General features: G+C 54.8%; 1 protein-coding gene across 5 annotated transcripts in view; it reads right to left on the reverse strand.

Moving 5' to 3' along the window:
• Positions 1–27,024, reverse strand: part of ADAMTS7 (ADAM metallopeptidase with thrombospondin type 1 motif 7) — a 52,936-nt gene that overhangs the window by 14,484 nt on the left and 11,428 nt on the right. For all 5 annotated transcript variants that reach the window (XR_010137199.1, XM_024232756.3, XM_024232755.3 and 2 more), the window contains exons 3-13: positions 24,847–25,012; positions 23,491–23,687; positions 17,519–17,602; positions 17,058–17,182; positions 16,071–16,220; positions 14,622–14,765; positions 3,583–3,727; positions 2,889–2,981; positions 2,329–2,474; positions 769–938; positions 378–511 (exon numbers count right to left, since the gene is read on the reverse strand). Coding sequence is in view for 4 of the 5 variants with exons in the window: in XM_024232756.3 (XP_024088524.2) it covers positions 378–511; positions 769–938; positions 2,329–2,474; positions 2,889–2,981; positions 3,583–3,727; positions 14,622–14,765; positions 16,071–16,220; positions 17,058–17,182; positions 17,519–17,602; positions 23,491–23,687; positions 24,847–25,012 (1,554 nt within the window). In the remaining variant the exon portion in view is untranslated. The remainder of the gene's footprint in view (positions 1–377; positions 512–768; positions 939–2,328; positions 2,475–2,888; positions 2,982–3,582; positions 3,728–14,621; positions 14,766–16,070; positions 16,221–17,057; positions 17,183–17,518; positions 17,603–23,490; positions 23,688–24,846; positions 25,013–27,024) is intronic.

Genomic DNA, 27,024 nt, shown 5'->3' on the forward strand with positions numbered 1-27,024 from the left:
GCTCAGAGCCCTTCATGTCACCTGTGTCACCTCATTTAACCCCTTCTATCAGGGAGCAAACCACTGCCTGGGGTCAGTCAGCCAGCAAGAGGTCAAGCCACTGCCTGGGCTCCGGTTTCCTGGCTGGGGCAGTGCTGGTGCAGGCATCCAAGGAGACGCAGGGGGGCGAGGCCTGACTGGGAGGGTCCCCAGTGCCAGGAGGCGTGGTAGGGGCTTTGCCTTAGAGGTCATAAAGGGTACAGGCTGGGAAGCCTGATGGTAGAGCTTGGGGAGGGTGGCCCGAGGAGGACCAGGAGGGATCCAGGAGAGAACCTGGGGCCCGCCAGTGGGGCTGGGGACAGGCAGTGCTGGGAGAGCCTCAACCTAACCAGGCACACCTTACAGATGCCGTTGATGCAGAGGTCCCGGCTGGCCCGGACCTGGTAGCAGGGGGTGCCATCGACCACGGCGTCCCGCAGCTTCTCGGCAAAGTACTCATTCGCGGGCCGGCAGTGCAGCTCGCAAGGGTTCACTGCGGGCCCAAGTAGAAGAGCCATCAGCAACAGCTGGGGCAGGAGTATGGCGGCCACCAGGAAGACCCCTCCATGACACACATCCATGGCAGGCTGGAGGCTCCCAAGCAGCACAAACATGCTGGAGACTCCAGCTGGGCTGGTAGCTATCTGCAAGGCTGCAGACTGGGCCTCCTGCTTGCATCACAGGGTAACCTTGGACCCACATACCCCCAGCCCTCTGAGCCTCAATGTCTCCACTGGAGGCAGCACTCACCGTCATTGACCACGGGCACCCATGTGTGCAGCTGGCCCTTGTAGAGCATAGCGTCAAAGTGGCTGCACTGGACGTGGCGGAAGGAGGGGTGGCCAGCAGGGCAGGCCTGCAGGTTGCAGAGGCGGAAGCGCTTCCGCTCACCCACACAGTATCTGCCTTTGTATTTGGGCCTGTGGGGAGAACCGGGGTGGGCCCCAGTGAGGGCCCAGTGAGTGGCTACTGCATGGCCACAGCCCAGAGCAAGCAGCTTCCTCCTGCACCCACACCCCGAGATCCCTGCCGCCCAGCTTTGTGCACGCTGCTCTCCTCCCTTGGGCTGCCCACCCTCTGGCCCAGACACACCCTCCCTGTTTGTAAGGACCTGCGGGGAGGTGGCAGCAGGAAGCCTGAGCTCTGCCCCCAACCTGCTGTGTGACCATGGGCAAGTCTTTGGCCACCCTCTGGACCTCAGTTTCCTCATGTATAAAGTGGGGTTGGGGCTGCCTCTGCAGAGGGCTGTTGAGAAGCTGGGACAAGCTGCAGGCATGACTGGCACTGGCTGGAGGGACTGCTCCGAGTCTCCAGCCCATGACACCAGCATCCTAACGAGCCCTTGAGTCCTCAGCCTTCCTCCTGGTGGCAGTACCCCCAGCCCGGGTCTAAAGGAAGCGCCCAGGGCCCCAGCCAGCTGAAAGGTCTGACCTAGCACAGCTCCTGAAATCCTCCGCATCTAGGCCAGGGTGGCTGGCCCCCACCCAGCTCAGACCTGGAGGCCAGGAGGCAGGGAGGGGCACAGGCCAGTCTTGGGTAAGTGCAAGGCCCTGGGTGGGGCTGGCTGTGAACCCCATGCCTGCCCCGGGTGGCCTCCTGAAGTGAAGATCAGCCGGGTAGTGCCTCGGTCTACAGTACCACTGGCCTCTGCATCTCACCAGATCTTCACACCCCCTGCGCCCCCCCGTTTAGATGGGGAAACAGAGGCCCAGAGAGGTGAAGTCACTCACCTCAGGCCACCCCTTCAGTGCTGTCCCATCCTCCCAGCTGCTCCGTCTCATCTCAGACCTTTGTTGTGCCTCTGAGGCCACCAAGCCCCTCCTGCTGAGTGCCCACTACAGATGAGCTGCAGGGCTGAGGGCCTGGCCTGCATAAACTGCATTTGCCCCTGACTACAACTTTACTGGATGGGCACTGCCATTATACAGATGGGGAAATGGAGGCCCAGAGAAGGAGTGAAGAGGGGATTCGAACCCTGAGCCATCTAAGGTCCAGGGCCCATGCTCTTCCCCACTGCCCTCTCCTGCCTCCTTCCAGCCAGCAGCTGCTTTGCCATGTGGCCTCTGATGAGTCTCTCTAGTCTCTGGGCCTCAGTGTCGCCCTCTCTGCAAAGGGGTCAGCAGTGGGGGACCCTGTCAGCCCCCAGAACACTCCTTGAAAGTGACTCAAGATGGCCTGGACACTCGGATTGACCATTATCAGGACACTTCTAAGAGCCAGGGGCTGGGACAAAGCCAAGCTCCTGCAATCGGCTGACTGCTTGGGTCCCTCTGTCCCACTGCCCAAGGGCACCCTGGGCCCCACACTCACGTAGGCTGCGTGCACTGCCGCTCGGCGCTCTGTACGCCCACGCCACAGCTCCGCGAGCAGACAGACCAGGCGCTCCAGCCGGACCAGCCACCATCCACAGCCTCGGGCCGGAAGCCCACGGGTACGCACTCCCCATTGAGACACCACTACCGAGACAGATGGAGGTAGAGCCACCCCACCCCCAAGCCTATCAGTCATCCTCACCCTAGTGAGAACAAGGTGGGTGGGAAGGCTGCGAAAGGCACAGAGGGGAAGGATGGAAGGTGAGAGAGGTCCCCTCGCAATCATCACAATCATCTGTGACCCAGGCCACATGGAGGAGCTGAGCGGGGAGTAAAACAGCCCACGTGCTGACTCAGCTGAAGACACCCTGGGAATCATGGAATCAAGCCCTGGCCCCAATGCCTCCACTTTGCAGACGGGGGCTTGGGCTGCAGAGAGCGTGGGGCTCTGCTAGGAGCACAAGCAAGACTGTGAGCCGGGGCTGACCCCAGGGCCCAGTCACAGCAGGAAGTCTGGCCTCTCACACACTCACTGCCGGGACTGGGGACATCCCCTACCTTATTCTCCCCACACCGGGTGCCGTCCACGGCTGCATCCAGCTTGGAGTGACAGGTGGTCCCCACAGAGCACCAGAGTGTGTGGCAGACATTCTGCGAGGAGGAGGGCATGGGCCATACCCTTACAACCTGCCCCGTGCTGCCACCCACCCTGCCCCCTCCCTGTCCCCAAGGGTCCCCTGGGCACCCCTCCACATGGCAGGGGCCCACAGACCCCCAGAGGTTCCTTCTTGTGTGTCTGCTCCCACCTTCCTCCCCGGACCATGTGGTGGTGTGGGGCGCCCGGGGCTGCGCTGCTCAGAGCGGTCCCCAGCTGTCCACACCTCTCCCGGCCCAGCCCCTCCTCTGGAAACACTCCCGTTAGAAGATCACTTCAGGCGATCTTCGCCAGGATAAATAGACCCTCCCCACAGGGGTTCCTTTTCCCTCTTATGAGCCAGCTCCAGAGAGGCGAAGGGACTTGTCCAAAGGGTCACAGTTGGTCCACGGTTGACCCAGAATTCAGAGCTGGGTCTGTGGCCGCCCATCCCTGGCCTCTCCCACAGGCCACTTGACGTCTCACAGTGTCACTCTGGGGCGCAGCCCAGGCCAGGCGAGGTTGCTCCCAGGCTGGCATCCACGGGCTGATGAGAGCTGTCCCCTGAGCCCTCCTGCCGTGTCCCCACACCCTCACACCCACACCGGCCCCACTCACATCCATGTCCTCGCAGAAGGCAGAGTAAGCCCCGTACTGGAGGCGGCACTGGTGGCTCACATCATAGAGGACGCCAGGCGGCACCGAGGGGAAGTCGATGATGTCCTTGGCAGGAGGGTCATCCAGGCACAGGCCCCACCCACGGCTAGAGATGGGACGGGAGGATGGAGGGGGGTGCAGCCTATGAGACCCATTGGAGAAGCCTTGGTGGGGCCGGGAGAGGAGGAGAGGTGGGAGGGGGCACAGAGCCCTACAACTGTAGGAAACTCCAGCCTCCCCGCTCGGCTCAGCTGATCCTCCACCCGCAGCCAGCAGCACAGGCCCTCCCGGCCTCTCTCATCTCACCTCCTGGGCACTCCAGCTGGCTAAACAACCCCAACCCCAATCCCAGGCCTCTGCACATGCTGCCAGGGCCCTTCCCTCAGAAGGCCTCCTGGAATGCCAAGCTGTCATGTGGCCCTGCTCTCCGACCCTCCAGCCTCTGTGTCTGAGCCCAGACCCTGGAGCCAGGCCCGACAAGGATCCGGAGAACATCACATCACAGTTGACACAACAGAGCCTCCAACAGCCCCACCCAGGCAGAGACCTCGGGTCATCTGTGGAAGGGCAAGGTCTGGAAAGCAGCCCCTCCCCTGGGGGAGAGCCCAGGGCAGCCGTGCCTGTCCCGTTTCCCCCACCCCCCACCGACAGGGCTGGCCTCCGGCCTCTGTCATACCCTATCTACTCCTGCCTTCCTCCAGCTGGCATTCCCTGGCAGCGGTGGCGGGGAAACTGGCAGACAAAAGCAGGCGCCATCTGTATCCACCACATACTCCTGCTGCTGCGGTGTGGCGAAGACAAGGCTGCCCAGACCCAACGCCACGAGGCAGAGAGCACGGAGGCGGGGACCCTGGGGAGGGCGGCCCAGGCCCGGCTGGCACCCGCTTCTGCCCCTGCCTCACTCTGTACAACCCTCAGGCATGCTATTGCTTCTGGGACCAGTGACCAGCCTGCTGCCCCTGCTGGACCTTAGGCGGGCACCACTACGGCTTAGCAGCAGGAGTGCCCTGGCATGCTGACCACCCTGCCCACAGCTCATTGCTGTCCTGGAGGAACTGGAGGAAGGTTTGGGGCCTTCTGGGGGCAGCAGTGGCTGGGGAGAATTGAGCCACACAGACTTGCAGGGCTGGGGATGACCCAGGCAGCCACAACTTGGGCAGAAACAATGGAGGGAGGCAGGACCCGCAGGACCTGGGGCCTCTAGCCAGGCAGAGGAGATAGGGAGGCACCAACCCTCCAATTCTCCAGTCTGGGTGGCCTCAGGGCAGGTGGCGCCAGGACAGAGGGCCAGGATGAGCATACAGTCCTGATGGGGACAGGCGGGGGGGTCGCACAGGGAAGAAGGGCAAAGGTGATGGATCCTGGAGTCCAGCAGGGAGAGAAAGAGACACTCCGAGATGTGGAGAGGCTGGGAGAACACGAAAGGGTCAGGAAACAGGGCCAAGACCACTGAAGGCAGGTGTGGAGAGAGGCTGGGAGGGTGGATCAGACCATGGAATCCCAAAGCCCAGATTTCAGTGGAGGGGGCCTGGCAGCTGGGAGACCCAGGGTGCAGGGGGTGTCTATGTGGTCTCCTAAGTCCCCTGGCCAGTGACAGGCCCCTGACTCTGCCCAGAGCTGCGGAGAAGAAAGCCAAGGTGACCAGACTTCTACTGAGAATCCTGGAATCCTCCTGGAATCACCCAGACTGCCCATGCTGGCTGGAAGCAGATCCTCTAATATGGGCGTTGGCAGATGGGCAGCTGCTGGATGCAATCCTAGTGCCCAAGATGACCATGTGCCAGGCTGGTCCCGGGTGCTGGGGGCATACCCTCTCATTTGCTCCTCACAACATCCCGGGCAGACTCTACCATCACCTCCCCTCACACAGTCAGGGCCCATACGTCACTTGCCCTGGGTCGCACAAGAGGGATGTGATGGCCAGGATCTGGAGCCAGGCCCAGGCTGCCTGCACCAGGCTGTGTCTACTCACTGGGCTGCCCGCAGTGCAGGGCTCCTCCCATTCAATCGCGAGCCTGGCCTCAAATACTTCACCCCAAATACAAGTTCAAAACCATGGCAGCGAGGCCTGGCGGGGAGAAAGGAGTGTCCCCAGTGCTCCTGTGGCTTGGGGCTCCTTGAGCCTCCCTGGGCCTGCACCCGGGGCAGAGTGTCAGCAGGGGGTGGTGGGGTCAGCTGGCCCTGGGCTCCCTCCTTCCTGCTAGCATTCCGTGGCTGGAGGAGGTAGACTGGGGGCTCACCCATCTCAGCCAGGGAGTCCTCTGACCCAGGGGCTGAGGGGTCCAATGCGCTTCATCCCGGCACCGACAGTCCCTGGGCTGCAGCCCAGCCCTTCTGCTTCCTGGGTGCCCCAGTGCTGACTCGCTGCTCACGTGGCTCCTGCGGGCCTGCTGTTGGGCAGCTGAAGCCACAACAATCTCTCAGCCCACCCTGGGTGTGTGGGAGAAGTTGGGAGCATGAGGCGACCCTCACAGAATCCACTGCCAGAATCAGGCCGAGGTGCTGTCTTGGGAGTTAGAAACCCAAGTTCTACTCTGCCTGGCTGTAGATGCTGTGTGGCCTTGGGCCTTCACGTCCTCATCTACAAGAGGCTGATCCCAAGCTACAGGGGTATAAATAGCAGTGTCTTCTTGGGAAAAATCACACAGGCGGCCGGCAGCCAGCCCTTCCTTCCTCTGGCAGGCTGACTGCCAGGTCCTCTGCGCTGCCGACACACCCGGATCCCCAAACCCGTCAGCCCTTCCCCTCCACACCCCTCCTTAAGCTAATTATAGCGGGGCTGGGCAGTCCCACAAGAGGTCAAAGCAGACAGTAGGTGACTCTGGTCAGAAGCCTCACTCTCATCTTGAGACTGCAAAGAGCTGCCCACCACTGACAGGAGAGACCTGTGGGCCCGCTCCCCTGGCCACCCCTGGGATCTGGTCATGGAGTCACTGAATGTGGGGTCCATGGGGTGAAGTGAAGGACCCCACATGTGACCCAGCCTGCCTCTCTCCCTGGCTTTGAGGAAAGCAGGGACCAGGGCCTCCCCTCCTCCCCACCCAGGTCCAAGTTGACACTGGTGAAATGCTGTGACCTCTCCCCAGGGTCCCTTAAAGCACCTGTCAGCCCGGAAAGGTTCTTAGAGTTCTTCAGGTCAACCGTCTTGGACAAGCTCCAGAAGCTACCCTCCAGCGCCCCCCCACCACCTCCTGAGGGTTCTTCTACCCCACCCTCCATTCGCACGGCCCCGGCCTCTGCCCAGCCTGCCCTCCACTTACAGCAGCACCCTTCTTCCTCGGGGTGGAAGTCGGCCTTTAGAAGGCAGGCTCCTTCTCCGAGTCACTGTTCCTGACCCCAGGAGGGCTTGGTGCCCCTCTCCCCATTCCTACAGACCCACGAGGACTGCGTGCCTCAGTGCCAATCATCCCCAACGGTCATCTGTCCATCTCCCCACAGTGTGAGGGCCTGGAGGACAGGCACCTGGAGGTCTGTCTCCTTTACCACGGTCCTGGCATACAGGGCCTGATGGACATGGAGGCTGTGGACACAGCAAGAATGAGTTTGGATTCAGCCCTGTGGGTCTACCTGGCTGGATAAGCATCTATATGCAGGAAGCCAAAGGGCTTCAGGACCAGCCAGGATGAGAGGGTGGTATGAGTGCCTCTGAGATGCCCCCAAGTCCTAGAAACACTGCCTGACTGTTTGGTACTTTTGGTGAATCTCACTCATTCTGTCCCCCAACCTGCTTGGGTGGGGTGGGGCCCACCCTCTCTCTCCTGTCCCACCCCCAGCAAGGAGACCAAAGACTGCAGGCTGGAAGACAGGCTGCTGCCACCCTCCCCACCTCTGCACACCCTCTTCCTTCCACCTCCTGGGCCTTGGGAGGGCCCTGCTGCCTGACTCCCAGGATACAAAGGTGAAAGTGCAAAAGGACCTTGGGAAGAAGGGGTTCTTCTTCCTCCCAAACACCCCTCCACTGGGGAGGCACGTATTGCTCTGCTTCTGTCTGGCTCTCCCTGGTGCCAAGGCTCTGGGAGGCCCCGGCTGGCTCTGACTCTCACCCTGTCCTCCCACCCTCACCCCAGGCCCTGAGCCAAGTCCCTCAAGCATTCCAGCAGCTGAATGAGGACAGAGACTTGTCTGTCTGTCTGTCTGTCCTAGAGCCAGGGTGTTGGGCAGCACCCTGGGTCGGGGCAGCTGGGAACAAGCCCTGGGGGTGCTGTGGGAGTGGCTACTATTCTGATTTTCTGAAGCCATTCTCTCATTCTCTGCCTCTCTCTGGAAGGAGACACACCCTCCTCCCCCCCTTCAGGCCACTTCCCTGGTTCAAGTCCATCCCATCTGTCAGTTGGTAACAGTGGAAGGAATAGTAACGAGCGTGTGTGAAATGCTCACTGTGTGGCAGGCACTGTGCTAAGCACTGCAGGCGTTTTCTCACTTATTCCTCATATCACATGCACAAGGCAGGCCCATCATCATGTCCACTTTTTGAGGCTTAAGGGATAATATAACTTGTCTGCCAACACAGGTAGAAGCTTGGGCCATAGTCTAGGTTCTTTTTTTTTTTTTTTTTTTTCTGCAAGATGGTCTTGCTCTGTTGCCCAAGCTGAACTGCAGTGGCGTGATCTTGGCTCACTGCAACCTCCGCCTCCCAGGTTCAAGCAATTTTCCTGCCTAGCCTCCCGAGTAGCTGGGATTATAGGTGTGCACAACCACGCCCAGCTAATTTTTGTATTTTTAGCAGAGACGGGGTTTCACCATGTTGGCCAGGCTTGTCTCAAACTCCTGACCTCAAGGGATCTGCCTGCCTCAGTCTCCCAAAGTGCTGGGATTACAGGTGTGAGCCACCGTGCCCGGCCAGTCTAGGTCCTTAACCACCAAACAAAACTCTTCTCTGCTTCCAATCCCACTGCCCACGCCAGTAATCCCTCTTCCACTGGAGGCCAGCATCCTTGCTCTTACATCCCTAATGGACCTGGTCACATCCCTGCTTAAACCCCACAGTGAGTGGACTTGTAGAAAAACACGGCACATTGAGCAGACAGATTTATCACTGCTCCCTTCCAAAACTCCACTATGATGACAGTAGAGGAAATGAACAAGGCATAAATCCATAAGGGGTGATGATGGGTAATGAAGGATGTCAACAAGATTCTGGAAGCTGGGAAGCAGATGGCCAGGCAGTAGCTGACTTGGTAGAGTGATGAAAGCTGAGAGCCAAGTGCCTGCAGGGAGGAACTACCCAGAAAGAGAAGCCTGGAAAGGCTCAGGAATTGAGTTTCCAGGGACCCCTCAGGGCCTTAGGGCCAGGAGGGCTGAAGACAGTAGGCCTGAAAGTCTGTAAGAACTGATCAGACCCTAGATCCCCTCCCCAGCCCTGAGTAGCCAAGTGACGGCCACCTGCCACCCAGCAGAGGGCCGGGGATCACTCCCTGGAGAGGGTGAACCAGGAGGCTCTGGCCCAGGAACGGTGGACATACATGAAGGCCCAAGGCAGAAGGACCTACAGAGAAAAGAGGACAGGCAAAAGTCTACACATTGAAGGGTAGGAAACATGCCAAGCCAGAATGCTGCAGCCAGACATACAGTCTCCCAGGAAAAGTCTAGAGGATTCCTCTCGGAAAACTGAATCACTCAGAAAAATGACCTCAGATACTGACATTAGAGGATCTCCCCAAAATATCCCCGTCCAAACCAGTCCTTCATCAGTGACTTGGAAAAGTCCTGCCCAAGTCCACAAACTGCACAATGAGTATCTCTGCATCTCCTTGCTTTATATGAAATACAGCCAATGCATTTTAAGAAAACTTTTTTTTGAGACAGAGTCTCTCTCTGTTGCCCAGGCTGGAGTACAGTGGCGCAATCTCGGTTCACTGCAGCCTTCGCCTCCCAGGTTCAAGCGATTCTCCTGCCTCAGCCTCCTGAGTAGCTGCGATTACAGGCACCAGCCACCATGCCTGGCTAATTTTTTGTATTTTATTTTTTTTTTAGTAGAGACAGGGTTTCACCATGTTGGCCAGGCTGGTCTCGAACTCCTGACCTCAAGAGATCTGCCTGCCTCAGCCTCCCAAAGTGCTGGGATTACAGGCATGAGCCACCACGCCTGGCCAAGGAAACTGTTAACATGAAACAAATATATTTTTTAAAATAACCCAAAGGAAAGAAAAACATTTCAGGGAACAGAAGAAAAAAGTCAAATCCATGTAAGTAATAACCTCACAGAGATAAGAGAACATACTGTACCCACGAAACAGGAATAGGATCAAAAGGTGCACAGGTTAAGCATCTCCAATCTCAAAATCCAAATGCTCCAAAATCCAAAACTTTTGAGCACTAACATGATGTTCAGAGGAAATGCTCTTTGGAGCACTTCAGATTTTGGACTTTCAGACTGGGGATTCTGAACTGCTAAGTATAATGCAAATACTCAAAAATTAAAAAAAAAATCCAAAATCTAAAACACTTCTGGTCCTAAGTATTTCAGATATGAGACACTCAATGTGTATTTAGTGAATGAGAAAGTTTAAGAAATTAAAAGTACAATAAAAAATGAAAATTTTAATAGAAGGATTGTAAAGTAAAGATAAATCAGATGCCTCCTAGAAAACAGAAAGAGGTGGCTGGGCACGCTGGCTCACAACTGTAATCCCAGAACTTTGGGAGGCTGAGGGAGGAGTCCAGAAGTTCAAGCCCAGCCTGAGCAACGTGGCAAAACTCCATCTCTAGAAAAAATTAAAAATTAAAAAATTAGCTGGGTGTGGTGGCACACACCTGTTGTCCCAGCTACTCGGGATGCTGAGGCAGGAGGATCATTTGTGCCTGGGAGCTCAAGGCTGCAGTGAGCCATGATTGTGGCACTGCACTCCAGCCTGGGCAACAAAGTGAGACTCAAAGAAAGAAAGAAAGATGGAGAGAGAAAGAGAGAGAGAGAGAGAGGAGGGAGGGAGGGAGGATAGAAAAGAAAAGAAAATAGAAAGAGATGAAAAAGTGTAAAATGTTTAAAAATAAGAAAGTGAGAGAATAGCTGAATATTCAGGGTTCCAGAAAGAAAAAATGTAAGAAAGTTATCAAATAAATAATACAACAACAGTTCAAGAATTGAAGGGCACAAGTTTCTAGATTAAAACAGTCCAGTGAGTGCTCCCTCAAATTAAAATAGACCAAGGCATATATTGTAAAATTTAAAATCACCAAAAAGAGAGAGAAAGACAGAGAGTCCTAAAAGCTTCCAGATTTTTTAAAAGGTCACATTCAAATCACAATGGTATGGGATCTCTTCAGAGCAATGTTGGAAACTAGAAGACAACAGAAAAATGCGTTCAACATTCTGAAGAAGAGTCACTTCCAACCCAGAAGTTGATATCAAATCAAAATATCAATCAGATGTGAGGGAAGAATAAAGACACTTTGAGACGGGCAAACCATTTACCTCCATGCACTCTTTCTCAGAAAGCTGCTTGAGGATGTGCTCCACCAAAACAAATTAAAAAAAAAAAAAGTACCTCCCCATAGAAAAAGTAGCATGGGATCCAAGAAACAGGAAGACCCTCCATGAATATTTTGGGGCAGGCCTAGAAAGCATCCAGTCTAAACTGGAGGACAGAGGGAAGTTGGGAGGAGGGTCCAAGAAGGAAGGGAACTGCTGGATTATCTGGTAGGGATTACCTTTGGGAAAACTGGATTAAGAGACATCTTTTAAAACTATTAAAGGATCTGGAAGGCCTGGAGAAGCAATGAAAACCAAGCAAATAAAAAACTTGTTCTTAAAAAGAAATGCCATCTAGATGGGGTGCGGTGGCTCTCACCTGTAATCCCAGCACTTTGGGAGGCCAAGGTGGCGAATCACTTGAGGTCAGGAGTTCGAGACCAGCCTGGCCAACATGGAAACCCCATCTCTACTAAAAATACAAACATTAGCTGGGTGAGGGTGGCAGATGCCTGTAATCCCAGCTACTTGGGAGGCTGAGGCATGAGAATCGCTTGAACCCGGGAGGCAGAGGCTGCAGTGAGCCTAGATTGTGCCACTGTATTCCAGCTGGGGCAACAGAGTGAGACTCTCTCTCAAAAAAAAAAAAAGAAAGAAAGAAAGAAAGAAATGCCATCTTATTACAACACTTAGTTCAGCCATCAAGATTTATAGCCATAATAATGAAAATGCAGAATATGGACTTAATCCAAATATGTTAACACTAAATTGGGATGAAAGGTGAGGGGACAAATGTATATACAGGAAGTGATGCAAGGGTGCTAAATCCCAACCTTCCAGATAATATCTAAACTGGAAAATCAATAAATGAGAGTCTAGCAATACTTTTAGGAAATAGGAAAGTAAATACAAGAAAAAGCTAACAGTGTTAAGTTTGAAGGTGGTTGCCTAGAAAAAAGCAATGGAGGGTGGGGAGAAGTGGGGCAGGTTTAGGTGTACAATGCTCTGCTGTTGCCATCTTCTATTCTTTTTTTTTTTTTTTTTTTGAGACGGAGTTTTTTTGCTCTTGTTGCCCAGGTTGGAGTGCAGTGACGAGATCTTGGCTCACTGCAGCCTCCACCTCCTGGGTTCAAGCAATTCTCCTGCCTCAGGCTCCTGAATAGCTGGGATTATAGGCGTCTGCCACCATGCCCAGCTAATTTTTTATATTTTTAGTAAAGAGGGGGTTTCACCATGTTGGCCAGGCTGGTCTTGAACTCCTGACCTCAGGTGATCCACCCACCTCGGCCTCCCAAAGAAATGGGATTACAGGCATGAGCCACTGTGTCTGGCTCGCCATCTTGAATTCTGCCTATCTTTGACCTTGTGCCTTGTAAGCGAGATCTATTTATTTTATGATTATTATTATTTTTTGAGATGGAGTCTCACTGTGGCACAGGCTGGAGTGCAGTGGCGCAATTTCGGCTCACTGCAACCTCCGCCTCCTGGGTTCAAGTGATTCTGCTGCCTCAGCCTCCGGAGTAGCTGGGATTACAGGCACCCACCACCACACCCGGCTAATTTTTGTATTTTCAGTAGAGAAGGGGTTTCACCATGTTGGCCAGGTTGGTCTCGAACTCCTGACCTCAAGTGACCCACCCGCCTCAGCCTCCCAAAGTGCTGGAATTACAGGCATAAGCCACCATGCCCAGCCAGTAAGCAAGGTCTGATGGGACAAAGGAGCCTGTATCTGAGCAGAGGAGACACGGGCAATGTCTGTGTCCACCATTCCTTGCTGCTCCACTTGCATCTCACATTTACTTTGGTCCATGAGCTCAGAATCTATAATGTGTAGGAGTTCGGTGAGACTCAAAGCAATTAGACAATAAACATGTTATGTCAACAACTGAGTAAGGGACGGGGGGCACTGACAGGCCCAGAGGCTGCATTTTCCATTTGAACCAGACTTACTTCAAATGCAGAAAGAAGACAGTGACCAAGGAGCACCATCATCCTTTCTTACCCGTGTTAACACCCCTGTATTAGCCAATCGCTATGCAGAAAATGAAGACATGGGAGGAAAGAGAACCCCACAGTTCCTTCTCCTTTCAGTCTTTCCTTCCTCATTGGTAAGAAAAGGTAGAGAGCCTGGGTAGAACATGCACATACCAAGGAGTGAGATGAAACTAGTTGAGATAGTTTTATTCTATCTCATCCTCTGGTAAATATGAGCTACAAAAGACGAATTGTATAATTTCAGTGACTCTGCATACAAGTTAATACAGCTGACCTTTGAACAACATGGATTTGAACTGCACAGGTCCACTTACATGTGGATTTTTTTCACCTCTGCCACCCCTGAGATCATCCCCTGCCTTTCTCCTCTCTCCTCAGCCTACTCAACATGAAGAGGATGAGGATCCTCTTCCACTTAATGAACATCCACTTCCACTTAATGAACAGTGAACATATTTTCTCTTCCTTATGATTTCAGTAACATTTGCTTTTCTCTAGCTTACTTTATTGTAAGAATACAGTATATATTATATACAACATACAAAATATGTATTAACTGTTTATGTTATCAATAAGGCTTCCAGTCAACAGTAGGCTATTAGTAGTTTTGGGCGAGTCGAAAGTTATATGTGGATTTTCAATTGCACGGGAGTCAGCACCCCTGACCCCGAGTTGTTCTGGGGTCAGCTATACTCTTATATTTGCATTTAAAACTGGCACTGCACAAAATAAAGATGAATGGTACAATTTATGCCAATAATTTAAATTTAAAACTTTTTCTTACTTAGAACATTAAATAGCAAATTTGAAGAAAAAAAAAAAACAAAACACCAGAACAGGCCGGGCATGGTGGCTCATGCCTGTAATTCCAGCACTCTGGGAGGCCAAGGTGGGCGGATCACCTGAGGTCACAAGTTCAAGACCAGTCTGGCCAACACGGCAAAACCTCATCTCTACTAAAAATACAAAAAGTAGCCAGCCATTGTGGCGCACGCCTGTAGTCCCAGCTACTCAGGAGGCTGAGGCAGAAGAATCGCTTGAACCCGGGAGGCGGAGGTTGCAAGTGAGCCAAGATCGCGCCACTGCACTCCAGCCTGGGCAACAGAGCGAGACTCTGCCTCAAAAAACAAACAACAACAACAAAAACACCAGAACAAATAAAGAGAACATGAAAAAAAGGAGAAAGCTTCGTATTTCAGTTCCTTTAATGGCCCCTTCTTCCTGCCTCTGACTGGACCTTGTGGCCGGCCCTCACCTCCTCCGGCTTCATTTCCTACGCAGCCTTGGCTCCCATAGCCTTGCTCAGGGTTCTGCCGTTCCCTGAAAGCTCTCCTGCTCCTTTACGGCTGCAGGCCTGTCTCAGGCTTCCTCTACCAAGAACGCCATTCTTCTCCCTTCTGCACATGTGTGAATTCTCGCTCCTCCTCCAAGTTCAAGCCTCCTTCCAGGAGGACATTTGGGACGCCAGCACCACATCTTTGCCAGGTGCCCCTCTGCTTCCCTCTACCCCGGCCCTGCAGTGTGACTGTCTGCATCTCTCCCAGCAGACCTTGACCTCATGGATCAAGGCGTAGGGGCCCAGGGCTGGGGGACTTACTCAAGGAACCTGGTGATGTACTGGCGGCTGCAGCGGGACCAGGTGAGGGGAGCAGCGTCGTACAGGAGCTGTGGAGACATGATGAAAGGCCGTTTCCCAACGGGCTCACAGTCATTGCCGCTTCCGTCATGCTGAATGCCAAAACTGTGTGAGAGCACAGGCCCCAGGGGCGGGTGAGCCGGCGGGAGGCTGCCAGCCTGCCCTCCCCTGGACACCCACAAGGTGCACAGTCCTAGTTCCCAGGGCTGATTCTGCCACCCAATGGCCGCAGAAAGTCACATTCCCTTCTCTGAGCCTCAGTTTCCTGAATGTAAAATGAGGGTACATCAGCTAGTATCCCAAGGGCTCCTGCTCCAGCCTGAAATAAGGGCCAGGGACCCAGAGCAGCCCTGCTCCAGCCCGGGGACTGGCCAGCAATGGCAAATCAGGTGGCACAGATGTGGGCCTGTGATGGCCCCTGCAAGCTCACTGGCCTCAAGAACAGTCTGACAGCGGTTCCCACTCATAGGTCCTTGTCCCAAGGCTGTGCACTTGAGTTAAGGGATCTGAGCTGCTGTATCACAGAAAGTTCTCCAGAGACCATCCTTGGGAAGGATACGAGAAAAATTATTTCCTGAGCATCTACTATGTGCCATGGGCCATGCTAAGCACTTTCAGAAACACAGTCTCACTCAGTTCTCATTATTACCCTCAGGGAGGCTCAGAGAGTCTAAGGAACTAGCCAGGGTAACACAGCCAGGAAACTGCAGTACTGCGGCAGGCTGTTCTTTCTGCAGCCATAAGCAGCTTCAAGGTCCTGCAGGCACAGCCATCACCCACGAAACCTGGATGTCTGAATGGATGATCCCAACAGCTTTGACCCACAGAACCCTCTGGGAGCCTGCCTTTGATGGCTTGCTAGACAATCTAAGATGCTGCCATATTCGCCAGCTCAACAGCCAGGGCACAGGTGGCTGGAGGCCTGTGAAGACAGGAGCCTCAGGCAGCGGTGTCAGATGGAGGGAGCCTTGGACATCACTGAATCCAAACCCCTCAATCTATGGGAAGCACACAGAGGCCCAGAGAGGGCAGGCACTGGCCCAGGCCACAGAGCAAACAGGAACACGGACAGGGATCGAGAGTAAAAAATACAGCACTGAGGGCAATGCGGAGGGACAGCCAAAGAGCTACGATGACTTTCCGGCCCATCACAACTCCCCTTTAAATAAGACTCCCTCCAGGCCAGTCCTAGAGATGCCCAGGCAGGCCTCTCTCCTGCTTTACAGGGAAGCAGCCTGGTTGTGGGGAGGGGACAGTGCAGGGGCAGCACATGGCAAGATGGTCGGGGCTTCTTCTCCAGAGAGCTTCCTTTCCCCTGGACTTTGTGACCCACAGGCTGGATACCCAGTGCCCCCAGGCTGCGAGGGTGAAGCTCGACTCTCAGTGTAGCAATGGGGGCAGGCACAGTACCTGTGCCCGAGCTCGTGGGCTACAGTGAAGGCCAGCGGCAGGCCCGTGTCCTCGTTGATGCTGCAGCTGCGGTGCGGCTGGCACATGCCCGCCACGTGGGACAGGCCCAGGGTCTCACAGGGCCGGTTCATGGCTGCACACAGGTCCTTCCTGCACAGGCAAAGAAGCGGCCTTCAGGCTAACCTGGCGAGTGCCAGGCCTACCTGAGCTAAGGCCAGGGAAGGGTCCCCCCAAGTTGATCCCAAGCGAAAAGGATGTCCCTCCCACCGTTCTGTGACGTGAGGCCAGCACGGTGGCCGCTTGGGAAGCAGGTGCTCTCATTCACACACAAGCCACTGGGCATCTCTTTGACCCTTGGGAACACAGACCCGCACAGAATAATTTTGGTTACTATCCAGCAGGGGCGCTGACAGAAGCTGCCAGAGTCCAGCAGAGGGAAAATAACTGCCTCTGCACACATCAGCAGTTGCCGGAGTTTAGGGGAGGAGAGAGGAAGGTGGCTGTGACTATAAACGGGTAGCACGAGACATCCTTCTGATGGGACAGATCTGTATCTAGACTGTAGGGGTGGGTAGGTGAACCCACAATGATGAAACTGCAAAGAACTGAATACACACACACACACAGAGGGAAGTACGTGTGGAACTGATGAGATCTGAGTAAGTCTGTGGATGGTATCAGTGTCAGTTTCCTGATTGGGATACTGTGCTCTAGTCATGCAAGATGTTACCACTGGGGGAAATGGATGAAGGCTATACAGGCCCTCTCTCTATTATTTCTGACAACAGCATGAAAATCCACAATTATTTCAAAATAAAAAGACCTCCCCAAGTGCGGACAGAATCCAGCCTTGGGCCAAAGGTGTACAAACTCTCCTCAAAACGGGGGTCCCTGAGAGCACGGCCCCCTCCTCCACCAGGGCTTCTTCCGCAGGGCCGGGAAGCACCTCCTGAGATGCAGGTTCCCACCCTCCTGCGGCTGCGGTACCTGGTGAGCAGGATGGCGGTGTCATGGTGCAGGGGGTGGGCGTCCCCCTTCATGTTGATGCTTTTCTGCCACTTGCAGAAGCTCTTCAGGGTGTTGTCTGCATGGTGCGTGATCTTTAGGTCCTCCTGGGGGCAGAGAGAGTGACTGCTCATGCCTCCCCTGAGTTCCAAGAAGGTCAAGCCCAATTCTCCCCCATACAAAGGCAGGAGACAGAGGCCCAGCAGGGCAGTGGGAGGCCCACAGGCACCAGTCCAGCTTCCGGCCTGACCATCCCTCCTGTAGGAACCTCCTGCAGGGGACCTGGGACCTGAGAGAGAGTCAGTCAGGAACCAGGGGGTGGCAGGGGACACAGTCCAGGCCAAGGAGGCCTTCACTGTGCCCTTCCAGCACAGGTCATGGGGCAGGAGGGCTCTGGCAGCCGAAGCCATTGCCGGGCAGCGTGGGACCACATGACCGCTCACCTCCTCATCTTCCAGCAGGACCAGGCGCACAATGGTGATGTGGATGGGGTTCCCAATGCTGGGGTCATGAAACAGGCCAGCCACCTGCCCAAGAGATGGGGGATTCAGGCTGTCACCAGGATGAAGGATACAAGCAGCCAATGCCCACCCCAACCCACCCACCCATCCAGGGCAATGCACACCTATGCTCACACACAGGGACGCTCACACTGGTGCATACAGGCTGCACAGCGGACAGGCGATGCACATGCACCAATGCATGTGTCCCCACACCTCACACACACTGCCCCAGTGCAGCAGCAGGAGAACCTGGAGAGAACAAGAGGCCTCTGAGGCCCCTTCCCAGAGTTGCAGCCTCTCCTGAGCATCAGTTTCCAAGTACTAACTCCATACCCACCCAGCACAGGCGATGGCAGCTCAGACCTCCAAATGCTGGTTTCTTGGCCTGTCTCAGGGCCCTAGTCCTCCAACTGCCACTGGGCTATGACAGCAGTGCCTTCTTGACCCGGGGATGCCAGGACCAGCATCCCAGGAGTACACCATCCAATGAGGCATAGACCTGGGCATGGCCCAGAGGGTAGAGTGAGGATAGGCACAGGCCTATGGAGCCTCCCCACTGCTCTGCTATTCCATCTCCCCGGGGCTGACAGCCACGGGGCCAAGGAGGCAGGTGTGCACATCTATCAGAGGCCCCATGGCTACATGGGGCTCCCTACTGAGCCCCAGGAGACGGGGCTATCCCCAAAGATGGAAGATAAGCCAAGGTGAGGGGAAGTGGGTGGGGAAAGCCATCTGCTCTTTTAAAACTCCCTCAGAACAAAAAAGAGGCCAGCCCATGACTGGGGACAGCTGGCAGGTTCCCAGAGGGCAGGGATGGCAGAACAGGCCAGTTGTGAGTTGGCTTCTAGCAATGCATCAAGAAAAAGAATATTCAGATAGGAAGGGACCAAACAAACACTGTTAAGAGGGCACCAAAGCCCCTGATTATGGGGATGAACGACACTCTCAGAACCCAAGGTCAGAAATGGGGAAGATAAACAGCGATATCATGTGCCACTGTCACCTCCACACACAGGCTGGGAGCCCGGGAGCCCTGAACCACCTTTCTCCAATACAACCAACCAATTTTGCTTCCCAAGTTTTGCCTGACTCTGTCTCTTCTCTCCATCTCCAACACCACTGCCTCGTCCAAGTTGCCATCATCATTTTGTCTGCTCAGTTGTTGAGGTCTCCTACGAGTGTCCCCATATTCTGCGGCCCCTCCAGACCACCTGCAGCCTAGTGGCTCCACCATCGATCTTTGAAATGCAAACCCCATCATGACATGCCCTTGCCTAAAGCAGTAAGTGGCTCTTCACTGTCCAGGAAAAGGACAGAAGTCCCCAGCCTAGCCAACAGGCCTCTTGGATCTGGCCCCCGCCTTCCTCTCTGACCTCCCCTTGCCTCCCTCTCACTCTCTGGCTCCAACCGCTCTGTCTTTCTCTTAGAATCCCATGATTCTTCCCAACACAGGGCCGTTGCAGATGCTGTGGCCTCAGCCTGGAACGTCTTCCCACCTGTATTCCCCAAGTTACCTCCTATCCTCTCTCCTGCCCTCAACCCCACGTCATGTCCTCTGGGGAGCTTTTATTTGATCTAACACTTCCAAAGCACTATGAACTTGTCCTTCCTAGCACCTCCCTCCATTGCTCCTTCATAGTCAACAAGGTAATGGTTTCATTAACTAATGTCTGTCTCCCTCACAGGACCACAAGCTCCATGAGGACAGGGTCCAGGTCTATGTGAACTTCCTCTTACAGCCCCAGTGACACGTCTTGTACCTGGCACATGATGGGCACTCAAGGCATATTTGCTGAATGAATGAATGTGCCTTGGGTACTTGCTCAGTATTTCCAGTGTATTATCTCATTAAAAATAAACAGTGGAGGCTGGGTGTGGTGGCTCACGCCTGTAATCCCAACACTTTGGGAGGCCAAGGTGGGTGGATCACCTGAGGTCAGGAGTTCGAGACCAGCCTGGCCAAATGGTGAAACCCGTCTCTACTAAAAATACAAAAATTAGCTCGGCATAGTGGTGCATGCCTGTAATCCCAGCCCCCTGGGAGGCTGAGGCAGGAGAATCGCTGGAACCAGGGGAGGCAGAGGCTGCAGTGAGCTGAGATTGTGCCACTGCACTCCGACCTGGGTGACAGAGCAAGACTCCATCTCCAAAAGAAAGAAAGAAAGAGAGAAAGAGAGAGAGAGAGAAAGAAGAAAGAAAATGGGGTGAAAAGGGACCTGTCTTGCTATCCTTGGGACAGACCCACCCAAGCTCTAGGACTCAGGTCTGAGTCTAGCATGGGGAGAACACTGATAAACTGGGGTCTGTAGGTAGCATTGGTAAAGAAGGATGAGGCTGTCCTGAAGGTGGCTGTGGGTCAGATACTGCAGCAGCCAAAAAAATAGCCACAGCCAACCCTGATTGAGCTTAACATGTATAGTCCCTGTACTGGGGGCTTAGCATGCATTATCTTATTTAATCTTCTTACTTCTAAGGTAGGCACAATTATCCTTGTTTTACAAATGAAGTAACTGAAGCTCAAAGAGAGGGTAAAGCTGGGCTCGGAACCCAGGTTTTGCTGCTTCAAAGCCCCTGCTTATTTCCTAAATTTGGGGAATGCTGCCTGCCTATTCTGTTGGGGAGTCTCGATGCATATTTATTTTGAAGGCTCTGAGAAGTCCTGTAGTAACGAAGTCTGTTTTACCTTTTTTTTTTCTTTTGAGACAGAGTCTTACTTTGTCACCCAAGATGGAGTACAGTTGCATGATCTCGGCTCATTGAAGCCGCTGCAGCCTCGAACTCCTGGGCTCAAGCAATCCTCCCACCTCAGCCCCTCAAGTAGCTGGGACTACAGGTGTGCACCACCATGCCTGGCCCGTTTTACTTTTTTTAACCCTGTGTGGCCAAACTTATTTAAAAGCACCATCTTTTTTTTCACAGTGCACTACTGGCATTCTCTGGAACACAGTCCCTGAAATATTCCTTGGGAAATGCTACAATGAGACAGAGTCCCCAAGTGTAGGATCGTGCTCTTCCACATCCATCACCTGATCCCAGGTAGAGCGATGGCTCTCAACAAGTCAGTCTTAAATAAACATCTGATCCTGAGGGAACATCTGTTCCCCATCCTTCTGGCCTACCCTGGCCACCATGGCTTCCCAGCTGCCCCTCTACAGGGCAGGTTAAGGGGCACAGGGGACAGAATGGGGCTTTGGAGGTGGACAGACCTGAGCTCCAGTCCCAGCTATACCACTTACTAGCTGCATGACCTTGAGCGAGCCCCTTGACCTCTCTGAATCTTTGTTCCCTCAACTTGAAAATGGGGATGAGGGCTGGGAGTGGTGGCTCACGCCTGTAATCCCAGCATTTTGGGAGGACGAGGCGGGCAGAATAGCCTGGCCAACATGGTGAAATCCCCTCTCTACTAAAAATACAAAAACTAGCAAGGCATGGTGGGGCACGCTTGTAATCCCAGCTACTCAGGAGACTGAGGCAGGAGAATCACTTGAACCCAGGAGGCAGAGGTTGCAGTGAGCCGAGATCGTGCCATTGCACTCCAGCCTGGGTGAAAAGAGTGAAACTCTACCTCTAAATAAGTAAATAAATAATAAAATGGGGGTGAGGCTTAGATGAGGTGGTGGGTGTTGAACACTGGACAAAAGGTAGACAGATATTCACAAGGCTCCAGCCCTAACCCACCAGGGCCTCAGGCCATGGCTCCACAGTCCAGCCTTCCTCAGAGGCTGGCCATATGGATTCCCATGTCCCTGCCATCCCTGCAGCCTCCTAGGGGGTCCAGCACTGTCAGGCTCATAGGTGCCCCCATCCTGTCCTGACCAATGCTGGGCTCACCGGCTCAGAAAAGCTTGATATTGTCAGAGCAGGTGAGTGTGAGAACCAGTCCCACCCTCTCCCCGAGGATGGGGCTCACCAAGTGAATGCGTGGGTCCTATGAGCCAGGGCAAGGCAGCCAGGAAGGGGCCAGGCCCTGGGGCAAAAACACCTGAATCCTGTCACCCAGGTTAAGTTATGGGGGACCTGTTGGGTTGGGCGGGTCTTTTTTTGTTTTTGTTTTTTTTGAGATGGAGTCTCGCTCTGTCACCCAGGCGGGAGTGCAGTGGCACGATCTCAGCTCACTGCAACCTTCGCCTCCCAGGCTCAAGCAATCCTCCCACCTCAGCCTCCCAAGTGGCTAGGACTACAGGTGTGCACAACCGCACCCAACTATTTTTTGTATTTTGGTAGAAATGGGGTTTCACCATGTTGGCCAGGCTGGTCTCCAACTCCTGACCTCAAGTGATCTGCCCACCTCAGCCTCTCAAAGTGCTGGGATTATAGCCATGAACAACACCACCCAGTCGGGTGCATCTTACTCTGCCCAGAATCTGGAGCATAGGGGACACTCAGAAAAGTGGGGGTGAAATGAACCCAGTTAACCATCGGTGGCTCCAGTTAGCCTCCTGGGTCTTTCAGGCTGAGCCCCCAAAGTGCTGAGAATGAGAAGGAGGGAACCTCAGGGCCTGAGAACTTGCCCTTGCCCCTTGCTCCACCCCTATAGCCCAGGGGCTGGGCCCTGCTGTCCAGCAATAGCCCTGCTGAACCCTGGCTGTTAGTGGCTCCCCTCCCTGGGCAGATGAGGCTTGATCTGGGCCTTCAAGGCCTCAAATGCCAGGCAGAAGGCTGTGACATTTATTCCATATGGAACAGGGAGCCAATGAGGGTGTCCCAGTGAGGGAAGAACTGGCCCAGAGCTGCACTCGCTGATGAGGACTCAAGTAGTGGGGACGTGGTGGCCAGCAGGTAGAGATAACAGCCCTGGACGTAGCCCCTTCCTCTCTCTGAGCCTCAGGTTTCACAGCGATAAACTAGGGGGCCAGACACTGGATGATCTCAGCGGGTACTTCCTTTAGGGTTGCAGGAGGTGAGGGGCTGGCAGGGGGAAGCAGCAGCATAGGATCCTGGCCCCAGGGCCTCTTTAGATATCATCCTGTTCGCAGCACACACACTTACCTTGCCCCCAACCACCCAGCCCAGGAGAGAAACAGGGTTATAGGGTGGCCTGCCCACCAGCTGGCTGCTAAGAAGGCCAGGGGCAGAAATCTTTCCTCCCAGGGGCTGCAGGAAGCAGCTTGGAGCCTGAGGCCTCCACCGGCACCCACAGGGCAGGAGTAGGGAGTGGCAGCTCTGCAGTAGTCGGCTCCAGGAATCACCAGCTGCAATCAGCCACAGTGCCCCTGGTGGGACTTAGGACACCTGAGCTCCCATCTGGCTCTGCCCTGCCTGGTTGTGCGACCTGGGCAAGTCACTCGCCCTCTCAAGGCCTCTGATATCTCATCCATCATGTGGGCTCAAGAGCAGTTTGCCCACCCCACAAGGTACTGTTGTCATGCCCAGTTCACAGATGAGCAGGCTGAGACTCAGACAGGGCAAGTGACTTGCCCAAGGCTACCAGCTAGTGACCACGGAACTGCTCAGATTCTTCTAACTGTAATGTGTGCTGATGTCTCAGGCAGAGTCTCAGGCAGAGTGTGGTCTGATCAGGCATTTCTGTGTTTCCAGCATCTAGCACAGGTCCTGACACAAAGGAAGGAAGTATCTGTGCAGGAAAGCATGAATGAACCAACTAGTCTACAAGTCCCCCAGGCAAGCACAGGGTTGTGGCTGCCTCAGTCTCCCACTCCCGCTCCCCCTCCTAGCGTCATGACACCCTGTGGTGTCCCCACAGCAGCCCTCTGCCCAGGCTCTCTCATAGTGACTAGCTGCCAAGACCCCCACCCCTTCCTGGCCTCAGGAGCTTGGATACCCTTCTCCCTACTCGGGGCCTGGACCTGGCTCTGGGGTCCAGCCTGACAGCCTTCCTGCCCTGCACCCACTCTTTGCACCACCCCCCCAACACCATCCCCGCCACCCGTTCCTGGCCCACACAGACTCACCATGTTCATAATGGTCAGCACATAGCTCTCAACCTGCGGCTGTCCGTGGTACTCCACCATTTTGGCATCAGCTACCACCAGGGTTTCCACCCACTTCTCTTTGCTGATGGACCGCTGGTGTAGACGCCTCAGCCGTGGCCGCCGCCACTGCTGCCGCTGCTCCCAACGCTCCCGTCGAGGCTCCAGCTCCGGGTACACTGGAGGCCCAGATGGGGTGGGGTTAGCTGCCAGCGGACAGGCCCAGGGCACATGTCTCCAGGGCCTCTCCTCAGCGAGCTCTCTCTGGGGCACTGGGAACCACACAGGGATCAGAGGCCAGGGGCCTGAATTCCCCTCCTGGCTCTGCCCCAGACCTGTGCTGTGTAGCTCTGCCTGGTCACTTTCCTTCTCTGATCTTGAGATTCCTTGACTAAAAATAGGAATAAGTTGCCTCACAGGGGGACCTCAAAGGGCAAATGAAATGGCGGATATAAACAAGGTAAAGTACTGTGTCCATGGGAGGGGAACTCCTGGGCCTGACAAAGCTGGCTGCTGAGCCCCTATCTCCCCATGTCACTTCCTCCCACCCTGGGGGGTTAGTGCATCCCAACACAGGCTGACCCCACCCTCTAAACCCCAGCCTGGGGAGGCTGGCCAAGACCCAGCCCAGCTTGCCCTACTGGGCCTGCTCCACTGACCCAGGCTGCTCCAGATCAGAAGAGGAAGCACATCTATGAAGCTGGGGAAACTGAGGCCAAGAAGCATGCCTCTGTGGATATGTGCTCCAGCAAATGGAGTACCAGAACTGTGGGCAGCCTGAGATTGGCTTGCCAGCCAAGCATTCCCCAAACCCCAGCAACCCTTAGCAGGCAGCTCCTCACCTGGACTGGCCGGCACTACTGCTGCTCTGCAGAGGAGGCACTGGGTACCACACTCCAGGTCCCAATAATAGAGGTTAGTTATTCTAGGGTGGGAGCAGGGTGGTGGGGGGAGGGAAGTTCCTGGCTAGTGGCCCTGTTGGAGCTGGGCACAGCTCACCCAGCCTGGGCACTGGAGGAAGAACGGCTGGCAGAGCCAGGTACCATTGGCTGTGGGGGGGAGGGAGCAGAGGGAGGCTGAGCCCCAACATGGGAGAAGTAGTGAGATGGAGCGAGGGAGGCCAGTCTAGGGGATTGACTGGGGCAGGCCCGAAAGGCAGAGGACACAGTCTTGTGGCACAATTAAGGGCACAGGCTATGGTGATGTATCCGTCTGTCTGTCTGTGTCCTCTGGTCTAAGGGGCACTGGGCATGGGGATGTTAAGGGTGGCTTCTAGAAAGGCCCCTTCATGTCCCCAGGCCCAGCACCCACCCGGGAACTGGGAGCAGAAGAGCATACCTTGCACTCCACAGGTGCGTGGAGCACTGGAATCACCCCGCTGTGCCAGCCTCTCCGGGGCCTGACGCTTGTACACCACATGGGGCTGGGCATGGCCAGGCCGGGCCGGGGCACTGTCCAGGGGCTCAATGAAGTAGTCCTCGTTGGAGAGCTGGAACACACCTTTCTGGGGAAGAAGCACCAGGGTCACACAGAGAGGGCTGGCCCTCAGCTGCTCTTCCTGCACGTCCCAGGGGCCCGTCCTGCTCAGCTGAGCCCCCACTGCCCACACCACCTGTGACTGCTCACGGACACACTGCACTTTCCTCCCGCTGGGCCTTTGCTCACTCTGTAGCCTCCATCTGGAAGCCCTTCTCTGCCATTTCACACACAGCCAAACCTTCAAAGCGGAGCTCAGAAGCCTCCGCCCCTGGGGATGCTGCCCCACACACCCACCCTATTAGGAGAGGGAAATGTGTCTGCTTCCAAATCTGACAAAATGGTGTCTTCCAAAGTCCCAGACAGCCGTCCTGAGTGGGGCAGCTTGTGCCCAGGCCTCCAGACTATTCTCCATCTCCTCTGCATGCCAGCCATTTCCAGCACTGTGCTCCCTCCCAGCTGGCCAGGGCTTCTGACCTTCCCTCTATCTCCCTAAGGCAATGAATCACTCCAAAAGCATCCACAGCCACACCCGAGTGGAGGAGATGCCCACGGCCACCAGGACACCCTGTTCTCTGGGCCCAGGGCTGCCCAGAGAAGGGAAGCTGGCAGGAGTGTCTTGGACATGTCCACCAGCATTCAGAGTCCAGGGAGTGGAGGGGCCCTGCGAAGCATCTTTGATGCCCACTACCTCCTGAGGAAGCTCAGGGCTCCAACAGGGAAGAAGGTTTTACGTCCCTCAGACTTCCCCTCATAGGCACCAATTCTGCCCCTTGGGTCACACAGGACCAGGGGCCTGGAGGGAGGCCTGGAGAGTGCATCAGCTCTTGGGTCTGGGGACCTGGGTATGAATGCGGAGTCACCCCCTCCCGCCCACCACTCACTGAATGACTGGGTGACCCTGGGCAAGTTCCCCTCTGAGCCTGTTTCCTCATCTCTGAAATGGGAATGATGTCCCATGTGCACAGCTGCTGCACAGGCTCAACAAGATCAATTGTACATTAAGGGACAGGCACAGGCTCCATAAATGAGAATACTGTGCAGGGCAGATGGGCCTTCAAAGGTCCAGACGTTGTGCAGCTTGTGATGTGGGCTGCCCTGTCATTAGGCCCTGTGCAGCCACAGCCCATGGTTTTTGCCTGAGCAATCTAAGCTGAGGGCCTCCTGGGAACAGTGGACGCTGAGAGTGTGCACACATCCCCTACTCCTCCCAAACCCCCACCCTCCAGAGCTGGGAGAGTCGGGCTGGTCACCTGAACACGAACAGAAAGGGGCCCTACTCTGCCTGGAGTGGAAGCTGCTCATCAGCACCCAATCAGGGAGCAATTAGGGCTGCAGGCAGTAGCCAGCACCACCCTTCAGCCAGAGGAAGCCAGGAAGCTGAAGCCTGCTTTTCCCGGAGTTCTGATTCGAGCAGAGGGGCTGAAAGGGGTTCCTCACCACACCCTGCAGAATGGCTACAGGGTGAGGGGTGGCTTTCCTGGAGAAGAGCAGCTTAAAGGGACCTGTGAAGGAACAGTCATAACCGATGCCCCAAGGAAGAGAAGTCAACTGCTTTTTCAGTTACTTAGTCCAGTCAAACGGAGGTTCTCAAAATGGGATCTCTGGACCTGCATCTTCAATATTACCTGAGATGTTTTCAGAAATCCAAGTGTTTGGGCGCTATCCCAGACCTACCCTGCAAAAATTCTGTTTAAACAGGGCCTGCAGGTGATTTGAGCTCATATTAAACTTTCCTTTTCTTTTTCTTTCTTTCTTTCTTTTTTTTTTTTTTTTTTTTTTTTTTTTTGAGAGTGCCTGGGGTCTCGCTGTGTCGCCAGCTAAGCGCAATCATCACAACCTACATCCTTGAACTCCTGGGCTCAAGTGATCCTTTCGCCTCAGCCTCCCAAATAGCTGGGACTACAGGTGCACCACCACCTGGCTTTCACATTAAACTTTGAGAACTGTTGTCCTAGAGATCGAGGCCTGCGTTGTCACTCCCACTTTACAGGCGTGAATACCGAGGCTGGCAGAGAAAAAGTGCACTGGACAAAGCCA

Source organism: Pongo abelii, chromosome 16 (genome assembly GCF_028885655.2).
Source record: "Pongo abelii isolate AG06213 chromosome 16, NHGRI_mPonAbe1-v2.0_pri, whole genome shotgun sequence".
Taxonomy (NCBI): Eukaryota; Metazoa; Chordata; class Mammalia; order Primates; family Hominidae; genus Pongo; species Pongo abelii.